This window comes from Hoplias malabaricus, chromosome 2, assembly GCF_029633855.1.
Source record: "Hoplias malabaricus isolate fHopMal1 chromosome 2, fHopMal1.hap1, whole genome shotgun sequence".
Classification (NCBI taxonomy): Eukaryota; Metazoa; Chordata; class Actinopteri; order Characiformes; family Erythrinidae; genus Hoplias; species Hoplias malabaricus.
Window position 1 is genome coordinate 70,398,722 of NC_089801.1, and position 20,560 is coordinate 70,419,281.

The following is a 20,560-nucleotide window of genomic DNA, read 5'->3' on the forward strand; positions in this document are numbered from 1 at the left end:
TAGACTGAGGACACCAAATGTTCATTACTATACAACACATATATATATATATATATATATATATATATATATATATATATATATATATATATATATATATATATGCATATATAGCATGCACATTACTGAATAGAAGGAAATATTTCACTGGAACAATAACATTTCCTTACCGCATAAAAGTAATGATATCTTTGTCTTGTGTTTAAAATAATAAAGGGTCACACGGCTCCAGGGACCTGGAGGTTGTGGGTTTCGAGTCCCACTCCGGGGGATTGTCTGTGAGGAGTGTGGTGTGTTCTCCCTGTGTCTGCGTGGGTTTCCTCTGGGTGATTGTCTGTGAGGAGTGTGGTGTGTTCTCCCTGTGTCTGCGTGAGTTTCCTTCGGGTGACTGTCTGTGAGAAGAGTGGTGTTCTCCCTGTGTCTGCGTGAGTTTCCTTCGGGTGACTGTCTGTGAGAAGAGTGGTGTTCTCCCTGTGTCGGCGTAGGTTTCCTCCAGGTGACTGTCTGTGAGGAGTATGGTGTGTTCTCCCTGCGTCTGCGTGGGTTTCCTTCGGGTGATTGTCTGTGAGGAGTGTGGTGTGTTCTCCCTGTGTCTGCGTGAGTTTCCTTCGGGTGACTGTCTGTGAGAAGAGTGGTGTTCTCCCTGTGTCTGCGTGAGTTTCCTTCGGGTGACTGTCTGTGAGAAGAGTGGTGTTCTCCCTGTGTCTGCGTAGGTTTCCTCCAGGTGACTGTCTGTGAGGAGTGTGGTGTGTTCTCCCTGTGTCTGCGTGAGATTCCTTCGGGTGACTGTCTGTGAGAAGAGTGGTGTTCTCCCTGTGTCTGCGTGGGTTTCCTCCGGGTGACTGTCTGTGAGGAGTATGGTGTGTTCTCCCTGTGTCTGCGTAGGTTTCCTCCAGGTGACTGTCTGTGAGGAGTATGGTGTGTTCTCCCTGTGTCTGCGTGGGTTTCCTCCGGGTGACTGTCTGTGAGGAGTGTGGTGTGTTCTCCCTGTGTCTGCGTGGGTTTCCTTCGGGTGACTGTCTGTAAGGAGAGTGGTGTTCTTCCTGTGTCTGCATGCGTTTCCTCCGGGTGACTGTCTGTGAGGAGTATGGTGTGTTCTCCCTGTGTCTGCGTGGGTTTCCTCCGGGTGACTGTCTGTGAGGACTGTGGTGTGTTCTCCCTGTGTCTGTGTGGGTTTCCTCCGGGTGACTGTCTGTGAGGAGTGTGGTGTGTTCTCCCTGTGTCTGCGTGGGTTTCCTTCGGGTGACTGTCTGTAAGGAGAGTGGTGTTCTTCCTGTGTCTGCATGCGTTTCCTCCGGGTGACTGTCTGTGAGGAGTATGGTGTGTTCTCCCTGTGTCTGCATGGGTTTCCTCCGGGTGACTGTCTGTGAGGACTGTGGTGTGTTCTCCCTGTGTCTGTGTGGGTTTCCTCCGGGTGACTGTCTGTGAGGAGTGTGGTGTGTTCTCCCTGTGTCTGCGTGGGTTTCATCATATTGCACGTAACCCATTAGAAGGCTTAGAACAGTGCTTGTAACAGTGGGAAAGCTAGAACGTTTTCAGTTTCGCACATTCATTCATTCACTGCCTTTAACAGTTTATCCAGTTCAGCAATGCGGTGGGTCCGGAGCTTACCCAGGTGAAAAAATTCAGGCTGCCATCCCAGGCACAATACACCCCAAAACACAGTGAACAGGAGAATATACCATATTTAATATTAATGTATATATATTTAATACATACACACAGGCACTTGAATTAAAGCTATTATAGTCTTGTTTACACTCTCACGTTCATGTGGTCGCCTGTTCATTTACCGTAATAGCAGGAGTATATGCGCCAGATAGCGTGCAATGAAGGTTTATCAAGCTCTATAGCCCAAAGCTTATTATTGTTATCGAGTGAAAATTAATCACAAAACATATAGATATCATTTTATCTCCCAGCACTACTTCTAATCATAAAGTATACCTCGTAAGAACTGTGACATCAGCAGCTGGAGCAGCAGGTGAAATTATGCGCTTTCATGGTGGTAAGTGCTTTTCACAGTTTGCATTATATAATTCAGAATGCATCCATAAATCATAGCTGACCCTTTCAGACAAGAACACCGGGGAGTACAGTGCATCTCATCCATGTTATTTTGATTAAGTCTGTCACATCCTTCGTCCAGATTGAATTGCAGGTTCTGGAGAGAAGGAACTGTTGCTGGAGGTCATTCGATCCATTATGAGATTCAGCCTCAGTCTGGGCTGTGTTTTGTGTTATTATTATTTACTGGAAGGTAAGCATGGTCAGTGCGTCTTGAGCGTGTGCTCTTAGTGGGCTGCTTTTTACATGCATGACAGGAAACAGACTGCAGTCAGCTGAAACCTTTGCCAGGGCTTCAACAGCTTCCTCGTTTCTGAGGAAGTGGTAGTAGAGGACTAGTTGACAGGTCCTCTATGCTTGGTAACATTTCAATGTAGGGCATTGTTCACAAGGCTACATGATATCTGACGTTAGCCTGCAAGTCTTAGCATGTCTCAGCTGCTGTAAAGTTTCTGTTGTCACACTAAAAGACATCTGACACCGTTTGGAGTGATGGAGCGCCATCCAGCACCTTTGGGATGAGTAGAACTCATCTTTTTGGTTCTAAACCAAATAATCTAATACCAGTGCCTGACTCCACTAATACTCTTTGGGCTAATTGCACTCAAGTAATCACATCCACATTTCTTAATCCCCTATACAGCTTTCTCAGAAGAGTAGAGACTACTGCTGCAGCAGTAGAAGACAAACTCATGTTAATTACCTTATGTTTAAAAGGAGCACTGCAAAAACAGCACTTGTCTATAGATGTTTAAATATGTAATATATTTCAAATAAAAACAAACAAACAAAATAAACAACTAATGACAAATTGTGGCACTTAAACAGATTTTCAAGTTTAAAATGCTCTGCTACAAACTGAACTATTGTTAAAGTCCCTAAATATTCACATCTGAGCATTAAACTGATATTTAGTCAGTTATTATTGGAAATAAGTTATTTACAAGATTATGTCCCCTAATGCATACCTGGATTAGCTGGAACTCTACACCTCTGCTTACATTCACAGCTCTATTAATATGCAATTAGTCACCACCCACACTTCTGGTGCGCCACTGCAGGTCAAACACCACACCCTGTAGTTTGATGAGACTGGTTCATTTGACTTATGATGTCAGAAACCCTGGTTGTCTAAAGTCGCCTGTTTGAGACTGTCTTGGTATTTCGCAGTTTCAAAGAAGATACTCAACCATGGCATTTGCCACTTATTTCTTTTAACATACAAACAACACCACAGGGACATGCTAAAAAAACATTTGATGCTTCATTTTCACTGGAGGGAGTCTAGTTAAATCTAATCAGAACAATGTATCGCAAATATTCTAATTGAAGGTTTACAAATATTACATTTTATTACCAATTTATCAAAAACAATTGTATGTTAATTCGTATGACAAGGATAACAAATAGCCTGGATATATTCATGCACTTATTCCAAGCAGAAAGATCATTTAAATGGCTTTAGAAAGCAGTTCATTAAGTAGCTAGACAATGATCTACCATCTAGTGAAGATGGAAATAAAAAACTACTATCAATCTGGTATTTTAGTCAGTGACACATTACTAAGTCATGAAATCCACATACAGCACTTCTTTGTGAAGTCCAGAATACTAGGAATCACAAATACAAGCCACCACCATAAGAACAAGGTCATATTTCTCTACTAAAACAATTCAGTGCTACAGAAACAAAGTGTGTTAAGTGAAATTTCTGGACCACTGAACCCAGAACATCTTAAACAAGTAACAGTTGATGACAGTCTTAAAGCTCCGAGCTATTGCCTTGAACAGTGACGAATGCAGTAACTTGAAAGTACATCATAAACACATGTTACGTACCCTCTGAATAGTGTGACAAGGTCAGCAAGCTAACGCACGAGGCTCCAGCCCCTGATCCGAATATCGTCACCCGTTTTGGATCTCCTTTAAAGGAATGGATGTTCTCTTTGATCCACCGCAATGCCTGAATCTGGTCCAGCAGACCGTAATTCCCTTTGGCAGCCTGGTCACCTGTGCTCAGGAACCCTGTTGGCAGAGAAAACAACAACAGCGCTTTAAAGAAACAATGGAACAGGAAATCTGCAGATGATTTGTTTTCACTGGATTACATTTTCCATGTGAATTACAAGTCCATGGTCGTTGAGCATGGAGCATGTGCTTGTCTTGGTCTCTGATAATCCACTGATCCATAGACTGTGCCTCTCCTTTTGTCTGTGCAGGCCCCTGTGGACTGTTTTTAATCAAGGCGAACAAATAAGGTTTGAGTAAGAGGTTGATAACATTAATAGTTCCCCATGTCAAGCTGATTTAGAGTAGGCATTGATTTATGTTAGAACATGCTCAGTAGAAAGCTTACAACAATAATACATGGATATGCTCTTTCCTGTACAATTCTCTGCACTATACTGGGGAAATCTCCCAGGTGTCAAAAAAATGTTCCGTTGTGGAGGTTCACTTGCCATTTCTCTTCTTGAATTTCCCATACGTGGTAAGGAGTGCCAACTGGGTTATTTGTGTCTTACCAAGCCTATACATAGAACAAAACAGTCTTTAATAATCGCAGAAGCCATCCTACCCCTCCCCTAGGGGCCCATCTCAGCAGCTGATGCGATATGGCAAGAAAAGTAATCCTAAAACAGGCCCTTAATGGAACTGCAACATTGCTCTGTGTAGAGGGCACTAATGGCTGCCCTAATAATCTCCCCACGTTTTTTTTTATTTTTAACCTCAACCCCCAATCTCCATTCCTGCCTTTCCACAAGGGCCTCATCATCTTGAGGACAGGATCAAAAAGGCCCCACTTCTGGGCCGAGATGTGCTTTGAGGCGCAAAGAATAGTTAAAGGTGGCGTTCTGCACTTTAATGGGGTTACTTGGCCGTCTTTGTGGAAAAGGTTGAGGTTACTTCCATTTTAATTTCAGCGCTTTTTGGCTGCTCTTTTGGAATGTGAATTCAAAAGTGCTCTATTTATCGCTGTGTTTAAAGTAAGTCGTTCAAACGACACAAAGAGAGAAAAAATACGACAGTTTGGAAGTGACCTTTTTGAGATCCGTGCTATGAGGAAGAAATATGGCTCGATTATAACTATAATGAACTCTTGGAATGGCAGGATCTTTTCAGTCCTTTGGCTGTTTGACAGGAGCCTTTTGCCACTCCATGAATGCCTCATATTTCTGGAAAAGGCACAACAAACCTGCAGCATAAAAAAAGGTTTTGACTAAATTCCATTGCATTGAGGAGCTTGAAGCTTGCTTGCAAAACCCCAAAACGAGATTGTCAATGAGCGCAAAATTGCAACTTGTTGACAAATTAGCCAACTGGCTTAAACCCATTAGCCAGACCCTGGAGCAGCCTCCGGGGTGTCTGCTCCATCCTGTTGGCCTGGCTTGGATCTCTGATCCCTGCCATTGGCAGAGGCTTGGTCCCCTACACCAACCCCCAGAGGCCTGGTCATGGACCAGAACAGCTCAGGACAAATAGGATAAGAAGCATGGGGAAGAAGAGGGCTAGCCCCTTGGCTCTGCGACTGGGGGCAGATCCAGTTGGTCATGCCCTCGTGCAGGGAACTCGCTTTGAGGCAGAGGGATTACAAACCGCCTGGCAGCATTAGACACCCTATCGGATAACCCAGGGCCTTGACTGGATCCGGTAGGCTGACCAACAGGGAAAGTGAGTCTCAAAATGCTTAATGTGTGATCTTACTATCTTACTAAAGTGTTTTCCAAGAGATTCTAGTCTCATGGTTTGATACTGCCTCACGTGTAGACGAAGAGTCTGAAACTTTCAGTGTGTTAAGTTGGCCTCACTGCAACGGGGTTAGTTAAATTTCTTTTAGTAGGTGGTTCATGACCACGTTAAGTGCCGATAGGTTCCAGATTCTTAGAGAGTTTGGTAATGTGAGATGTCTCTATGTCCTCTGACACTGATTGTGGTCCTCAATGCCCCAGCACAGGTTTGCTCTGTCCTAATGTGTTGACAACAGTGATGAGCAAAACATAGACTCTCTTAGGGGTCCTAAAAACAGGAAACAGATTACATGTCAAACATTTCTTTTTCTGGAGGATTGACATAGAAGAATGACAGAAGAACGGTTATAACAGAACATTTCAGCTGCCATATTCTTATTCAGGTTTCTTATGAAGTGAGGTTCTCTAGGTCAGTGGTTCTCAAACCAGACCTGAGGGTCTACACAATAGTCCACATTTGTGGACTTACCCAAATCTTGACACAGAGGTTAGTGGGTAATTGTATCTACCCTCAAGACTAGTTTAAAAACCAAATTGTGGGAATGAGTAGGTGGGGAAATAAAGGTGTGGGTAGAGTTACATTGGCCAAAGAACCATTTCTGGAACCTGCAGCAATTAGAAGATTTTACAGACATTGTTCTTCAATGCGTACTAACGTATACTTGAGCATGCTAGAATTCTAAGTTAAATATTGCATGGTCGGATTCAGTCTGTGGTGGGGGAGATTAACCATGACCCTTCATCAGTTCCCTGATTCCATCGGACCAGCTTGTGCTAATCTCTGTTTGTATTAAAAAAAAAAAAAGACAGCAAGAGTTTAAAGTTGTGAGCACAATCCAAACCACTCCCTCTAAAACTGGAGAGAACAGCAGAAGCAATGACAATAGCTAGGCAGGCCTGTCCATCACAGGGCATCACCCACTCAGACAGTCACACCTATGAACACTCAGGAATAGCCAAGCCACATACCAACATTTGTTTTCAGACTGTGGAATTAAACTGGGCACCCAGGGGAAACCCACACAGACACAGAAATAACACACCAATCTCCTCACACACAGTGACCTGAGGCAATGTTTGAACCCACTCTACCAGAAAAATGAATTAACGCTTCCAAAATTTGCAGATGTGCACTATAGAAACAACCTTTGCAACTTTCCCTAAGGCATTTGTTTTATAATTTAGCTTCGTGTGACAGATTAAAACAGAGCATCTTACAACAAGCACAAACAAACACTAACAGCTTGAGGGAGAGGTGTAGTTGGACTAAAGAGGAGACAGAAACATTTTATATGGTGAATGCTGCCACATCTAAGCGCTTACAGGGATAGAAATGTCCTGGGAAGACTATGCAACAGTTTCAAAGTAAGTAGATCAATAAACACATGGATATTAATTATAAAATATATGATAAGGCAAATCAGACTTATGTGTTGGCCTATCATCCGAAGGCTGCAAATTCAATCCCCAGAGATGCCTCTAGGAAGTCCAAGACATCAAACCTGGCCTCATCCCCTCTGTATATAAGATGGCCCTCCCGTTCACCAATCATTCAGCATGAGGTCAGCCATTGTTTGAGTCTGTTAGCTAACATTACACGGCTGGGCAGAACTGAGGAGTGTTCTCCTCCAAGCGTTTTGGGCTATCCACAGATCCTGTGTTAGTGACAGTTTGAAAAATTGGTGGAAAATACTGCTGTGCCGCACAAATCCACAAGCCTAGTGACAAAGCAACGCGAAGAAAGACATGACTAGGGACACCGCTAATCGAGTCGGCCACGCTGCCGCTGCTAACTCTTCAGCTGGATGTCTGACACACTCTGGATCTGAAGGCATGAGTCGAGCGAGGGAGGGGGTAATGTTACTGTCAGCCGCAAAGCATGAACGACACAATTATGCAAGAACAACAGTCTCTCTGAAGAGCTAGACGTTGGTTTTTATGACTTGTTTGGGTTCGTTTACAGCTTCTTAGCTTAGCGCAAAGTAAACAAGAAATGAAGAGGTATGAGGAAAATAAAGACTTTAGGAGGAGTGATGTTTTCAAAGGCTGGCCTGCAAACATGGCCCCGGAGATCTGTATCTGAAACAGAAACACGGGATAGTTTCACTGTAATACACACACATCACTGAGTGGCTGACAGTTTCTCCTTATTTCTGCTGATGTCTATTGAGGTATGGATCAATATACATCCAGGGACATAAATTTTACTATTATAACTATATTACTAGGCATTAGAGCTGGGAAATATAACACTATTCATCATTATTTTGAAGCTATATCCCTATATGGTTTTCTCAGCTTAAAGCTTTATTACAAAGAGAGCAGTTATTTACTGATAATGAGTGCAGTGCAGAATATGAGATGTTGCATAATAATCATTAATTCATTAATTCATTTATCTTCTGTAACTATCTATCCTGTTCAGGATCACAGTGGATCCAGAGCCTACCTGGATTCTCTGGACCCAAGGTAGAGACACACTGGAGTCCATCACAGAGCATCTGAAAGTTATATTTAGTAATATGACATAGTCTTTTTAAACACAGGGTGGCATCGTGGAGCAGCAGGTAGTTCACTGTCACACAGATCTAGGGATCTGGGGTTTAGGGGTTTGAGTCCCACTCCGGGTGACTGTCTGTGAGGAGTGTGGTGTGTTCTCCCTGTGTCTGTGTGGGTTTCCTCCGGGTGACTGTCTGTGAGGAGTGTGGTGTGTTCTCCCTGTGTCTGCGTGGGTTTCCTCCGGGTGACTCTCTGTGAGGAGTGTGGTGTGTTCTCCCTGTGTCTACGTGGGTTTCCTCTGGGTGACTGTCTGTGAGGAGTTTGGTGTGTTCTCCCTGTGTCTACGTGGGTTTCCTCCGGGTGCGCCGGTTTCCTCCCAGAGTCCCCAAAATTTAAAAAAAATTTAAAAAAGCACATGTTGGTAGGTGGACTGGTGACTCAAAAGTGTCCATAGGTGTGAGTGTGTGTGTGTGAATGTCTGAGTGTGTGTCACCCTGTGAAGAACTGGCGCCCCCTCCAGGGTGTGTTAATGCTTTGCACCCAGTGATAGTGCACCAGGTAGGCTCCGGACCCACCGAGACCCTGAACTGGATAAGTGGTTACAGACAATGAATGAATGAATGAATGAATACTGAAGATAAAAAAAGGGCATTTGTAATTGGTGAAATATGTCCTGCACTGCTGAGGTACTGGAACTTTTTTACTGTTAAACCACAAACTTTGTATGTCCAAAATATATCAATTGAGGGAGAAAATGTTCAATTTTAATGGATTTTAATTCAGTAATTATATTCCCAAGTAATGTTGAACCCATTATGTTTATCAATTCATTATGCAATTTAGACAAAATATGTTGGGCACCTGCAGAATTAAAATGAAAAAAATAAAATAGAGGATTCATTTATTTGAATAAATGAAAACCTAATACAGAGCCAGTATGAACACTAGACTTTATAAATCCAAGAGAATACATTCACCTTGAGGAATGTGTGCTAAATTCTCTGGACAATCACATCAATCCAGCCCACAGCAGTAAAACAAAGCAGAAATGTAGTGTTTTTTATATGGTGCAGCGTCTATGCTGAAGTACCACGGCTTGAGAGAAGCATTTGCTTTAATCCTTGATTATTTCTCAGAATCTCCACGTCATGTGAGGTGCGCTTCTGTACGCCAGCCGGCACGAGCCAGGGATTAAAATATGAAACAAAATAGCTGGGGAAAAAAAAAAACATAAACAAAGAAGATAAGGCCTCACAGGAATTAATCTATCTCTACAAGTTCCACTTAAGAGACGTCTGTGCTGCCCACCTTTGTGACCACCTGCAGAGATGCAGTGTGAATTATCTTAGGCCTGTTCATACGGTTCTAAATTTCTGAGAACCAAAAAACAGAATCCATAACCAATAAATGTCATTTTGTAATTGAGAAAACTGTCATTAATATTCAGAGTTATAAAAACAGAGTTATAAACCGAACATTTCTGTATATAATCGTCTATTTTGAGTTTAATATTCTTGAAGAATATGTTTTCGCTTTCATTCCGCCTTTTCTCTCGCTTTCGCCTCCAAAAGTTTCTCGCTTTTGACTTTTGACAGGGGTCAGGATCTAGACAGTCATTGGCTGCTTAAGTTAAGCCCCGCCCATCCAGTTGATTCTGCACACCCGGCTACGTCAGCGAGAGCGTGCCAATCTTACCCTGACTGGAAAAAGACAGACCGGCAAACACTGGTGAACCATATCAAATATTTATTAACAATTATGTCTTTTAGTAATGCACAGTTCCTCATAGAGGCTTAGAGTCATTTTGCAGTCAGGGTTAGGGTGTGCAGAATCTGCTAAGTGGGCGGGGCTTAACTTTAGCAGCAAATGATTGTCTAGATCTCGACACCGTCAAAAGTCAAAAGCGAGAAACTTCTGGAGGCGAAAGCGAGACTGAGAGAAGGGCAACAAATAAAAACGAAAACGGATTCTTCAAGAATATTAAACTCAAAATAGACGATTATATACAGAAATATTCTGTTTACAAACCTGTTTTTATAACTCTCAGTATTAATGACAGTTTCTCAATTACAAAATGACATTTATTGGTTATGGATTCTGTTTTTTGGTTCTCAGAAATTTAGAACCTATTTTGACACCATATGTTCACAGGAAAAAGGCAATCAGCCCATATACGAATCTAAGCCATGAGATTGAGTTAAAAGCATAATCCCGAGGCGCACGCACAGGCCAAGAATGCGCGTGTTTGTGCAAAACATTTTGCTTTATATCATTATTATAGTCTATGCAAACGTTTGAATACATGTCAAAGCCAGGTCACATGACTAAAGATTACCAGGATGCAATAGTCACGTTGCGTAAATTTTTGCCTGTGTGTCACACTTAACGTGACATACTTTTAAATGCAAAAGTCTGGATGCCAGTGATGTAAAATGACAGACTTATCCATACAAATACTCAACAGTATGTGGATATATGTGAGACTGCACGACTTGGGTCCATATATGGGCACTTAGAAACTAAGGGTTAAATTACGCCGAATGTATTCTTGAAAATGGGTTGCATTCATTTTAATGGAGTTGAAACCCACAACAATATAACAATCACTGCCTTCTCTTTTGCACAGAGCTGTATAGAACTGTATGTCATATACCTCTTGGTTTATACACTGTTTTCTCAAGGCATTATTGGTTCTGATGCTGCCTGATGGTGTGGGACGTGCACCCAAACCTTTGCTTGCCACTGTACTGACAGCCCCACAATATGGTCAGAAATATTGATATATATTTTGATGGGATTTATCATAATATCTATAAATGCCACAAATCAGCCTTCTCTCCAGGACACTGAGTATCCACAGATTAGTAAAAAGAAATTACAACAAAAAAAAGAAAGATAAAGGAGAGAGAAAGGCTGCGTTGTGACAGGCTGACGGTAATAGTGCCTAATTGTGCTCGCTGTCAGGAAGATAATCCGTTTGGCTCCCAGATGAAATGTTAATTATCAAAGGGAGTGATGTGAGGGGAACGTTCCGGATTAGCTGAACGAGGTCAGGTCATCCACACACAGACACACACACACACACACACACACACTCTCCAAGGATCCATGATGGAGCTTCTGCTGTTCAACCGGCGCTACCACCATGACGTCAACAGAGCCGCAAAGCACTGTGGGCTGTGCTCTGTGGCCTTCTGAACAGCTGTGGGTCGTGTCGGCTGCTATCAGGGCCAATAACAATCAACTCCATACAGTCATTACTGCCATCACATTTCGAGTGGAGTTCAATCACCAGAACTAGTATGACCACAAAGGCCAATCGTCTGAGAAGTCCAACAGAGGAGGACACTGTTTGGCATATTTTGAATAAATGATCACATTTATGTCACTCAAAGTTAAAGAGCATTTCATATTTCAGAAATAAGATTCCAGCAAACTAGAATTAAATTTTTTTAATGTTATGGGCATAACCTTGAGAACATATTGTCTGTGAGGAGTGTGGTGTGTTCTCCCTGCGTCTGTGTGGGTTTCCTCAGGGTGACTGTCTGTGAGGAGTGTGGTGTGTTCTCCCTGCATCTGCGTGGGTTTCCTCCGGGTGACTGTCTGTGAGGAGTGTGGTGTGTTCTCTCTGTGTCTGCGTGGGTTTCCTCCGGTTGACTGTCTGTGAGGAGTGTGGTGTGTTCTCTCTGTGTCTGAGTGGGTTTCCTCCGGGTGACTGTCTGTGAGGAGTGTGGTGTGTTCTCCCTGTGTCTGCGTGGGTTTCCTCTGGGTGACTGTCTGTGAGGAGTTTGGTGTGTTCTCCCTGTGTCTGCGTGGGTTTCCTCTGGGTGACTGTCTGTGAGGAGTTTGGTGTGTTCTCCCTGTGTCCGCATGGGTTTCCTCCCACGGTCCAAAAATACAAGTTGGTAGGAGGATTGGTGACTCAAAAGTGTCCGTAGGTGTGAGTGAGTGAGTGTGTGTGTTGCCTTGTGAAGGACTGGCGCCCCCTCCAGGGTATATTCCTGTCTTGCGCCCAATGATTCCAGGTAGGCTCTGGACCCACCGCGACCCTGAACTGGATAAGGGTTACAGATAATGAATGAATGAAAGTGTTAAATGTGGGTGATTAACTCAAATGATGTCAAATGACACTCCAGCCGCATGGTGTTCCATCGCTCCAGACGAAATATAACCCTCTAGCACATGTTCTCAAACTGTTTAGACCAAGGAGCACCCATTATCAAACCCAAACCTCCAAGTACCACCTGTTATTTTTACTACAGAAGCATGTGGCCCCTGCTTCTCCCTCTGTTCCTGGGGCATAAGGCAAAAGCTTGCTTGAATTTTTGCATGTTTTTGTTGCTTTTTATTTACTTGAAATTTGCAGCTGAACACAATTATCTAAAGTAATTACAAAAAATTATAGTTTAATAAAAGGCGGGGCTTGGAGCAGGTCACAGCGGCTTTCTGCGGTTGTAGTAGTAAGTGAAGAGTAAGTAAAGGAAGGGTGGGACTGTGTTAAACCTTGTTTTAGGGCTGTAATGATGCAAACGTTTTGCGAAGAATGGCCATGTTCTCTTCTTTTTATTCTGTTTTCTTCTATTGCGTCTTCCCGTGTACAGAATTCTCGCTTAGTTTTTCTCTATTTTTGCCTCTGGATTTAGTCTTTCTGGGCTTCAGAGTATTGCTCAGGCTTGTCTGTCCCTAGCCTTTTCTTACATCCAGTAAGCAAATGAAACAGGGATTTCATTACACGGAATTTTCAAAAAACTGTGGGTTCCCTCTCTGGGAAAAAAAGCGGAGGAACGCTGTATGTGTCTACGGTGTATGTGTCGCACGTTGTGTTTTTCTTCAACACAAATGAATTTCATTGGGGTATAATAATGGAAAATGTGAAACATTATGTAATTTACACATAAACACTTTAGATTTTCTGTTAGGACTAAACCCCTTAATTAAGTAGTACATTTGTCGAGGTCATTTGGTGTACCACAGTCTGAGAATCACTGAACTAGCAGATGCTTGACACTGGGGCTAGTGACCTCAGGCACATCTGCTAGTTCAGCCCTAGTGTCTCATTCTTTTGATGATCCTTTTGAGATTGTACAAACTGAGTGTGTACCGCTGAATGCCTGGCGGGTGAATCGATGTCGTGTGCCTCAAAGTAGTGGAATTTATCCACCACGAGCAGGGGTGTCTATTAATGTATGGATATATGTGTCAAGTATCCATCTGAAAATAAGTAGATGACATGCATTCTATCATTCTCCGCAGCTGCTTTATCATTTTCAATGTCGTGGTGCGTCCGCAAGTCATCGAGAATCACAACTGGTTGCAAGGCAGGAACAAACCCTAGATAGATGTCAGACCATCACAGGGCATCACCACACACTCACGCAAGCACTGGTAGGTGATGTATGAATTTTAAAACATCATTACACTGTAAATCATGTTTCTTTACTACAGTACACTGTGTCATTTACACTCTTCATTCGTGCAACACAATAGAATAACACGGAATGGTATTAGAAGGTGCCCGTTCTTCTTTGAAGGTAAAAGACAAAGCCCAGTGCATTACAGTTCCTGTTTTGTGTACCTAAGGCATCAGACAGCTGTGACAATAAACACTTAATCCTCGTTGAAATCCCCACTCTAAGTGGATGATGAGAGGGAGCCAGGAAGGGTTAGCATAACAATGCACTGAAGGTAATTTATCCTCTTTGTAATTCCAAGTCTAAACAAATCAACACTGAATGATGCACTCTTCTGTAGTGCCACTACTCCTCTTTACAGAGAATGAGAGATGCACAATACACAGTTTCTTAATTGGTATTGCTATGGCTATGAGGTATCGTTTGTGATGTTAGCTTTGGCCGTACTGAGATTGCAAAAAAGCAGATTTTCCTGAGCCCTCCAAACAAACACGCTAGGTTTGCAAAATATTAACATGTTGCTCATGGTGTGCTAATTCTGTATGTTATGTTTTATGTTTCTTTATAATAGTCTTCTTCCTGGTGACTATGAAAACCAGTTTGTTTCAAGCGTGTCTGTTTTTGTTGTTGCACCATGTACAAAATCACTAACACCCAAAGACGGCAAATTTAGGTGTAGAAAGTAAAAATAATTCCCTTTTTTCCACCTGCTCTGACTCCTCTGAGGCTGGTTGAATTAGAGAAGTCAGCTGCAATTGGAATAAAATCCTGGAAAGGAGTTTTACTTTTACTTTTGCCACCTAAGTCCACCCCTGCATCTCACTCAGACAAAAACAAGAGCCTGTGTTGCTTGTTCCTTCAAAGTAGGTGGTTCTTGGGCATGTATAGTGAAGCAGCTGGCCAAACTCTGGCATTAGCAACTGTAACCTAGCAACACTGGTATAGCAACCCTGATTTGGTCACAGGTAATGCAAAACCAGGTTCAATATTTTATCTCTAACCAATCACAGCTCCAGATGATTTTGCTATGGATGCTTTGACAGTATTTTAAGGATGTATTTCAATGTATGTAAATGTTTTGGGTCAAAACAATGCAGGTGATTATTAATTATTTTATATTCTTGATTGACCCATTCTATTATATACTGCACTATGATAGAATGCAACAAAATAACTTTGTGGTTGACTTTGCGGTTAATAATGTGTTAGAAACTGTGAGGCATAGCATTTTTTGCTTCTACCAAACCTGAAGGTTACGGGAAGTAGCACTTTTGTTTGGTGTTCTGAACGCAAGTTATTTGTTCACATAATTGTAAAGGAGCCTTGCACAGTTCAGTTTGCTCTTCATTCATTTCATTTTCATCTTCTTTTTATTTTCTCTCACAAATTCCTAAACACATGTCCTCCTACGAGCTTTAAGCTTCAACCATAAAACTTCCCAAAAGCCTTTTATTAAACTCATTTATATTGCACTTTTCCAAACATAACTATTTGCTCATTTCCTCCCCATAGACCTACAATGACAATTCTTCAACAAATACAGGGTGGGCCATTTATATGGATACACCTTAATAAAATGGGAATGGTTGGTGATATAAACTTCCTGTTTGTGGCACATTAGTATATGGGACACACTGATAGCAACACCGCAGGAGAAATGCTACCAAGAGTGGGAGAAGAGGGTTGCAGTGACAATTCAACACAATGGGCAGCACTTTGAACACATTTTATAAGTGGTCAGAAACTTGTAAATATCTCATGAAAGAATAAAGTTACGTTACAACCAAGCACATCATTGTTTTTCTTGTGAAATTCTCAATAATTCTGATGTGTCACATGACCCTCTTCCCATTGAAAAAACTAAAGTTGGATCCAAAATGGCCGCCCTGGTCACCACCCATCTTGAAAAGTTTCCCCCCTCCCATATACTAATGTGCCACAAACAGGAAGTTAATATCACCAACCATTCCCATTTTATTAAGGTGTATCCATATAAATGGTCCACCCTGTAAAATACTGTCATTCCTGGGATTTGATCCTACAACCTGCCTGTTGAATTTTCACCTGTGCTGCGAATCAGAACATACTCAAGATTTTGAAATAATATCCAAATCGTGTTACCATTGTAATAATCCAGAATGACAATATACCAGCCATGTTACCTGTTCCAGGAATTCAACACAGGACACTGTTTAACATTGCTAAATAAATGCACTATACAGCACCACACTGTCTTGTATTTAGAAGACAGCATTTACAGACGTATAATTTGCATATGTCTGTATTGCTGGATATGAGGTAGCTAGTGTTTTTTATTTATTTATTTTTTTTTTAGAGCTAACTTCCAATTCTTATCCAGTAATTCCAGAATATAACATAGAAAATTAACATTTTATAGTATTTATAGCCAGAAGGGAAAAAACAAATACGTTTAAAGACGTGACATTGGGGCAAAATTGTCAACCAGATGTCTCCACACTCCTCTGTAATGCATCTGTAGCTCACTTGACAATTGACAAGTGCTTTAACGTAGCGCTCCCATGTGTGATGGAAACCTCAGCGAAACCATTAACCACTTAAAAGTATAACGTAACTAACCGCAAAAAAAAAAAAAAAAAACACCACCTCTGAGATTAGCAGCAAAGGGCAACAAGCATTTGCAGTTGAATCGGGGCCCGTGGGTCGAGCTTATTTAAATATTATCATGTGATTGACAGCTGAGCAGAGAAACAAACAGGAACAGCTGTCAAAATGTATCTCCAATGGTTGGGGAAATTTGGACGTATTAGGGCCATGGATTTAAAATGACAGCCGCGTTATTACTCACACTCCAAATGGCGTTAATAATTACAAATGGAAAAGACAAAGGCTGACATTTCTTCCCTACAGTTCTTACTTACACTCCATCCCCTTTTCTTCCCCTTTCTTTCAGTTATCTGCTGAAACTCAATGCGCTAATATATTCTCCGGTGCATTTGCACAGCAGCTTTAAAGAAGGGTTTGGATTATATTAGACTTTTTTTGTGGAGGAGACAGATTAACACTCAGTGGTGCATAAAAGAGATAGGAGCTGAGTAAACAAAGAGTAAGGCAAAAAAGAAAGAGGAAAAAGAAGAGTGTTCAATTTTCTTGCATCAAAATATAAAAACAAAGCTGTCTTTCAGCAAGGCACAGAGATTACAATGAGCAAGGCTGTGTCTGCTGTACGCATTTATTTAACGTTTGCAAGAATGTTAATTTTTTTTAAAACAGTATTGTATTAAACTCGGTTTTTGCCAATGTATTCCCAAAAATAATTATTCCCCATTCACGATCCAGGACTCCTCCAGTCCCACAAAACACCAGCCCAGGCGAGTATAAGCAAGCATATGCTTTCTTAGAGGTGCGATGCAAGACAGCGCTTCTTTTGAAACAGCAGCTGTCAGAAAATGCCAACTCGGACCGCATCATTGCTGGGAAGCTTGGCATTAGATCATATGTAGCAAAGAAATGCATCCTGCATAACTGGAATCACCAAAGGCCCCCAACATTCAGTCTGTTTAGAAAAATCTTGAATGAAACACTGCCGTTGAAACAACAGCCTCTTACGCTGTTGAAAGATGAATATCTTCCAGAGTACAATTGGAGATGTTAATGAAATTCTGACAGATCTCTTTGCCTGGACTGTCTGACGTTGCTATATACTCGTGACCTTCATTTGTGTATGACTTTTTATTATGTATTATTTTTATTATGTATTATTAAACTATTATGATACTGGAAGCCTGTGCTAGCATTTCTCCTGCGGTGTTGCTATCAGTGTGTGAAGAGTGGGAGAAGAGGGTTGCATTGACAATCCAACACAATGGGCAGCACTTTGAACACATTTTATAAGTGGTCAGAAACTTGTAAATAACTCATGAATAAAGTTACATTAAAACCTAGCACACCATTGTTTTTCTTGTGAAATTCCCAATCAGTTTGATGTGTCACATGACCCACTTCCCATTGAAAAAACAAAAGTTGGATCCAAAATGTCCGACTTCAAAATGGCCGCCATGGTCACCACCCATCTTGAAAAGTTTCCCCCCTCCCATATACTAATGTGCCACAAACAGGAAGTTAATATCACCAACCATTCCCATTTTATTAAGGTGTATCCATATAAATGGCCCACCCTGTATTTATTTATTATATTTATTTATTATCATAATTTTCTTTTTGCTTTTTTTAATCATTTTAACATGATTAAACATTTTAACAGCAACAGGAAACACCTTTTCAAGGAATTCTGTTGCTGTTAAAAGTTGAAAATGAATGAATAATAATCATTAAAAAGAAAACACCAACTGTCCAGATGCGTCACATCAGCTGACAGATGCCTGCACTGACTGGCACTGTACTTGTGTGATAATGCAAGAAGTGGTGTCATCCCACCCAAACAGAGATCGAAGCCAATTGTAGTCTCTTGGACTCCTGGCTTTGAACGGCTAAGGAATCACCAGGGATTTCCAAACAATAGGGTCAAAGCTTAGACGGTTGTGCTACTCAAGAGCCTCCCATGAGTATTCACTGAAGTGTTCAAAAGAGCGGTGTATCTAAGTGGTACCATGATCTTAGCGTTGGACTTACTGATCCCCCAGGTTTCATGACAGAGTTAATAAAGGTGACAGAGGTCTTATCCTATTCATCTGAGATCTGCTTAACTCTGATCATGAACCACCTGCACTTAAAAAAACAACTCAGATCATAACACATCCTGCATTCTGTTCCAGGCAAGAAATTAAAGCAGTAAACCAAATGTTAGTTTATCCCAAAGAGTTGGATTCCTCTCGGAAGCTGCATAATTCATCTGCAAAAGCTTGACACACCATATCGAAGACTGCATGCATTTTAGATGAGCGCAACCGGCTGGCTGCCCCTCTGAAGTCATTCAAGGTCTCCATAACCGAGGTACAGCTCTTTCCCTTCACACACTCCCCCATGCTTCTAGTGCAGTGCACGTCTTACTATGAGGCTCCATGTGGCGTCAAAGTTAATTCAGAGAAACCGCATTCGGAGAGCTGTGTGTGGGAGTAAACCATATATGCTTGGATTGCGCAGAGTGGTATGAGCTTTATGCATGATCAACTTAAATTCAACAGTGAAACAGAGAGAGACGGAGATTCAGAGAAATATGCGCCTCCACTTTCCTTCCTCACACTGGACACCGTTTTTGTCACAAACAGGGTTCAGGCCTATAGCTACCGATTCATAAGGTGGCTTTTTTTGGTGTGTGTCTGTGTGTTTTCCCTACAGTTCAAAGCTAACTTGAACTAGCTTCATGTTTGACACCTGCACAGCAACTTTTCCAGTGTTAAATCAATCACTAGTATCACTATTAGTGTTAACGTAACACTGAGAGTGTTAAATTATTACATTAACAGTGTTAATTTAACACTAATAGTGTTGATTAGACACTGGTAAATTTGCTGTGTGCTCATGCTCTGCTGAGTGTGAGAATAGATAACATGGGTTTTCAGTTAAAATGATATGAGGTCCTGTTACTGAAATTTCCTCCCAGCAAATGTCAAATTTCCAAAGGTTTTGGAATTTTTGCCTTCAATTTGCCTTCTCTTGCCTTCACTGTCCACACAGGTTTAACAAACACTATGACTGGCTTAATGCAGTGAATCTATTACTGTATTTACTGGAGAAGCTGTGCACATTTATTGATCATCTGAAAAAAAATTGCTTAGTGAACATTACAATTTATGGGTCACAGACCCGAACAGAATCGTCACCGAGTCTGGGCTCTGACCTAGGTCCACCGTTTGGCCCATTTGTTGATGCCTGATATATGAAAAACCTATTCCACAGCCTCTAGTATTATCCACTCATATTTAGTTCTGCTGGGACGGAAAAAAGTTTGAAGGAAATATAGGTCGCATCTTTCTAATTCCTCATTTCCTGCCAAAGAGTGTTCAAACTGATGTGAGATACAGAATCAAAAGCCAAAAAACATAATCATAATTTACTGTTCCAGAACAGAAACCTTCATTTGAAATCTCTGTAAAAACATTACTATTTATTTTCTGTCAAACAGACTGTGAACTAATGCCTTTCTTTGGATTAGCAGCAGGTTTTGTGTGCTTTCATTCAGTGTATCATTTTCCTCACGCTGTGCCATATCCCAGAAGACTGTCAGTGACTGAAGGAGGTAGTTATAGCAATATTATAATATCTCCAGCTCTTCTGACTCCCTTCGGTACACAGTTGAACCATGGGAAATTGAGCCTACTATAAATGTTTTCTCAACATAGATTTAATCACATTAAAGTATGTATTAGATTAGCATGATGAAAATGTAGCGCAGCATTGTATCATAACAAGCTCTCTGAAAAAAATATGATTACATTCTTTTATGAGTGTATGTGAACATGTCCTTGTCAATAAAAATGTACATAACAGCTTTTCTGACCTAAAGTTTAATAATATTAAATCCAAGGATCTCTAAAATGGCAGTGAGAAAAGAGAAGGCATAATTGGCCTGTACTTGTAATGTAAGGACATGTAAAATGATTACATTCCACTCATATTAGAGCATTTCTATTGACCCTTTCACACAATACAAATGACCTCTGTTCATCATGTATAAAATAGATTAAAATGTTACCAAAAAGAGAGGAACTTATCGTATTTGGACCAAGTATTTATTCATCTATATGTGAATTTATGGCTTTTCCATGGCAGGGCCATAATTAGAATTAAACTTTTAGTGAGGGCCACACTGCGGGAATGCAGACCCACTTCACTTCACAATGCCGAATGTTTACAACTTCAAATGCTGACTTGTAATTTATGTTACCCATCCATTCT

The 20,560-nt window shown here is 41.3% G+C and overlaps 1 protein-coding gene across 3 annotated transcripts in view; it reads right to left on the minus strand.

Annotated features, from left to right (window-relative positions):
• Positions 1–20,560, minus strand: part of nlgn4xa (neuroligin 4 X-linked a) — a 116,054-nt gene that overhangs the window by 22,712 nt on the left and 72,782 nt on the right. For all 3 annotated transcript variants that reach the window (XM_066661324.1, XM_066661326.1, XM_066661325.1), the window contains one exon: positions 3,907–4,092. In XM_066661324.1, the coding sequence (XP_066517421.1) occupies positions 3,907–4,092 (186 nt within the window). The remainder of the gene's footprint in view (positions 1–3,906; positions 4,093–20,560) is intronic.